We start from the raw sequence: 4283 nt of genomic DNA, 5'->3' as shown, positions 1-4283 counted from the left end.
TCGGCAAATTACATTTAATATCACTTAGGCCTAGTTCCATAACCTCTCGCAATGGGCGGGGAGCGCTCTCTTCCCTCAGACGACCTTGAACGCTCAGTATCGCGAATGGTGGGGCATTTGAAATTTCTGAATATTACATATATATATAAATATATATATATATATATATATATATATATATATATATATATATATATATATATATATATATATATATATATATATATATATATATATATATATATATATATATATATATGTATATATATATATATATGAAAAATATTAGACGTATTATAGCCTTGGTAGGAAAAATTATAAGAGCTAAAAGCACTGCCTGATGGATGAGAGATATGAAACATATATTTATTATTTGTAATTCTCGTATAGCTGATGATAACCTCGCTGAACACACGCAGTTGACTTCCTCATATACACACTATTTACATTATCCGCTTCAATACTCTTAGGGTCCTGAGTAATTAAATACTTTATAAGGGTGATTCAGCAAAGAGTACATTAAATTGGAGGATGAAATCCTTGGATAATTCTAACCCACAAAGTCTCTGTGATAAAATGTCAGTTTCTGCATAGTTTCCATGTTACAATACATTGAAGCTGTTGTATTAATGAGAGTGAATTTGATGTGAAACCACCAAAAGGTTTTTGTATTAATATATTCTTAGATGTCTTATATACAGCAGTACAGTATTATACAGATGGCTGACACAGGTGCAATGAAATAGGGACCGTGACGACCGAATGAGATAAAGTCATTTACAGGGGGGAGGGGGTTTCACTTCAAATTCACTCTCATTAATACATCTTAAATGTATTGTAACATGGAAACTATGCAAACCGGACATTTTACCATAGAGAAATTATGGTGTAGAATTATCCATGGATTTCATCCTCCAATTTAATGTACTCTTTGCTCATCCACACTGTACTGTATATAGTTCAGAGGTTTAAGTTTTCATTCAACTTGTATTAGGAATATTCATTCTATTCACAGCTTAGTTCATCTAAATCGTTATTGTCGAAACCTCACTGATCATATTGATATAAATTCTTTTAGATCTATAATCTTAGATAATAAGGACATTTCAACATTACTCTCTTCATTGTTTTATGCAGAATAAGCTTTAATTAAAGAAACACACTACACAGTGTGCAATGAACCAGGCGGGAAATACTTCTGGCATTTTATACCAGAGGAAGCTACAGAGGAGAGAAGTCATGCTGAGGTCATTGTTGATCATTTAGTGAACTGGCTAAAAGAGAGAGGAGCAGACCAGATCCTTTTGGCCATAGGAGGTGATAGCACGAATGTGAATACTGGCTGGGAGGGAGGAGTAATGCATTATGTGGAGGCCAAGCTCGGCAGGAAGTTGGTGTGGATTGTCTGTGACTTGCACACAGGGGAGTTGAGTCTCAGACACCTAGTGACTGTACTGGATGAAGAGAAATTGAGCAACAACAGGAGGTCGGGCCCCTAGGGAAGGTGTTAGACACTGCCATTGAACTGGAGATCAACCCAAACTTCACGAGGATCACTGTTGGTCCTCCTCTACCCAATCTCGCTCAGGAGGTAGTCAAGGATCTCAGCACATACCAAACATATGGCTACAGAATCATCACTGCCATCAGATCAGGAGAGGTAACTCAGAGTCTAGCTCTCTTGGAGATTGGGCCAGTCTGTCACAGTAGGTGGCTCAGACCTGCTCTAAGGTTCTGCAAATGGTGGATTTCCAAACATGAGCTAAAGGGCTGAAACATCTGAGGATAATTGTGGAATTCATAGTTAAATCAGAGCTGGGTGGAGGGTCCCAAGCATGTACTGTGCCAGCTGAAACTGCTCAAAGGGTCCGACGAAGGATGTGGTAGGAATAGTGATGCCTAGAGTAAAGATATCAGAATGGTATGCACACTCTGAGGAGGAGAGGAGGAAAGCTGTGAAAAGGATACTGGAAATCAGAGGTGAAGGAGATAAGGACACACAAGTAGGAGAATGCAGTGTCAGATCCAGGAGGACTCCTGACGTTAACCCATAATACACCAAACTCTCGGAGTTTATTGAATGGAACTCTGGAGTAACCGAGCCTCCACTAACTTGTTCCCTCACCACTGCTGCAATCATGGAGTTTCTGGATAGACCAATGGAAGTTCCTGAATGGCCCTCACACACACAGTCAGTAGAGAGGTGTGTGAGGATGACAACTGAAGCAGCACAACATGTTTACTGAAAGGAGAGGAGAGAAGCGTACATCAGGGGCCAGGTAGCCTGTAGGGAACTCATGTCCATAAACAGGAACAAGGAAGACATGACCACCTTGGTAAAGTTCTAAAAACCTTTCTGGTAACCTGACTCTCTCATAAAATGTCGTTATATACAATACAAATATGCAAAAATTGCAAGTTTTCGTGAATTTCTACTCAAAATATAAATAGCTCGGGGTGGTCAAATCCGGATTTTGAAGCCATATTTCGATTTAGCATACACAACTGTATAATTTATTTACTAGTTGTATTTCAAACTCTAAACTTATTACTTTGCACACCTAAATTGACACCCCTAAAATGAGGTGAACAACAAATTAATTATCTACAGTTGAAACAAAATAGTACCAGATATAAAAAAAAAAGCTGATCAACTGTTTATCCACAAAAAGACATCAATTCCGAAGATAGTGGTTTGGTAGGTTTGATTGGCATCCATTACAACAGTTATGTTTTTATCTTAAACATGAGACACATAATTTATACGAAGGAGTCCGTTTCACAATTAGCCTGACATTGGTCTTATGACACGATTTTACAATAACTGTGACAAGCACTCCACTTCTTGTATTTTAATGCCGTACAGTTAATTGGAATTATTCAAACACATACATTAAAAATCTTTGCATTTAAGTTTTACTAGGCTGCTTCTGAGGATTGTTAAGATATTCACTAGCTTACTCAGTATGAGATGTTTAAGGGGGTGTCAGTATATGATGCAGCGGAGGAATCACTAGTAATAACAAAAAGCAACAGCACAAATGTGAAGTAGAAAATTATTAAATATAAAAAATATACCCTTTCCCCTTAAGTAAGCATAAGAACTCATTGATTCTCTATAAAAGTGCAACTCCAAAATAGAAATCACTCAATCACAAATCACACATATGAACATCCTCATGAGTGAAGCGATACAAGATGCTTCAAATGCTAAAAAGAAATATGACCGATTTCGTTCAAGGAGTGTGATGGATGTCATTAAGCTCCTCATGTATTATCTTTTCTCTGGCCTCCTCAGCAAGTTGTTAAATGGTGGCCAAGTCCCCTGGTCACTAACAGGGTCAAGGTCTCTGTTGCATTCCTTCTTACATTTTACGTCACGACAAGATGGGCGGAGCCTCCGGTATATAAACCTGGCGCTTCCATCAGTGGACACCAGTCTAGTTCTTCCCTCACACCTCAACATGGTTCTTAAGGTAAACAAATGGGGATGATGTATATTGCTGTGATCACTGTGCTTTGAAAAAAAAAACTTGAGGTCCTATTTTGCTTTGAATTACGTTATGATTCGGTGGTTTTCAGGTTTTCGTCATCGCTGTCCTTGTGGCCGTCACTATCGCTGACACTATCCCCTACACCCCTCCACATCCCTCCTACAACGCTCCTGCCCCTACTGTAAGTTGTTGCGTGTGTTTATATCTTATGACTGAATCATATTTTCTCTACGATTTTTATTTTTCAATATAATTATGATAAAAAGAAACTATATAATCCGTTAAATTGTCCTTGTCCTTAAGTTACGATATTTTTTATTTATTTCCATGAGATGCTACAATTATAACTTGACTTGTGTATCATTTTGACTTCCAGGGTCCTGCCCAGTACAACTTTGACTGGTCAGTGAACGACGCAAACTCCGGCAACGACTACGGCCACAACGAAGGTCGTAATGGATACGATACTCAGGGATCCTATTATGTTCAGCTTCCCGACGGTCGTTTGCAGAGGGTTACCTACACCGTGAACGGCGACTCCGGTTACGTGGCTCAAGTTGAATATGAGGGTGAGGCACAGTACTCAGCCTACCAACCCGCCCCCAGTTATCAGCCAGCGCCTGCCTATAGGCCTGCCCCTACCTATACGCCCACCCCAAGCTATAATTAACATAAAGAAGGACTTATATAAGAGCGCTGCTTTCTAATGCAAACGTTGGATTATGTGTAAACTATTAGACAAATAAAATGATCAAATAAATACCCTGTCTTAAAAAATATTGCGGAAAT

At 38.8% G+C, this 4283-nt stretch overlaps 1 protein-coding gene across 1 annotated transcript; it reads left to right on the top strand.

The window, feature by feature from the left end:
* Window positions 1–3445: 3445 nt before the first annotated feature.
* Window positions 3446–4283, top strand: LOC121873752 (cuticle protein 7-like). Its single transcript, XM_042377455.1, has 3 exons — window positions 3446–3476; window positions 3583–3675; window positions 3871–4283. The coding sequence occupies exons 1-3, from the start codon at window positions 3465–3467 to the stop codon at window positions 4162–4164; spliced, it is 399 nt and encodes a 132-aa protein (XP_042233389.1). The 5' UTR covers window positions 3446–3464; the 3' UTR covers window positions 4165–4283.

The sequence above is a fragment of the Homarus americanus genome, unplaced genomic scaffold (genome assembly GCF_018991925.1).
Source record: "Homarus americanus isolate GMGI-L3 unplaced genomic scaffold, GMGI_Hamer_2.0 scaffold58834, whole genome shotgun sequence".
Taxonomy (NCBI): Eukaryota; Metazoa; Arthropoda; class Malacostraca; order Decapoda; family Nephropidae; genus Homarus; species Homarus americanus.
This window is presented reverse-complemented; position numbering and strand designations above follow the sequence as displayed.

Bases quoted from the DNA above. Each gene is read 5' to 3' on its own strand.
- LOC121873752 (XM_042377455.1), top strand. The intron at 3,676-3,870 runs GTAAGTTGTTGC...TTTGACTTCCAG, and splicing joins ACAACGCTCCTGCCCCTACT to GGTCCTGCCCAGTACAACTT.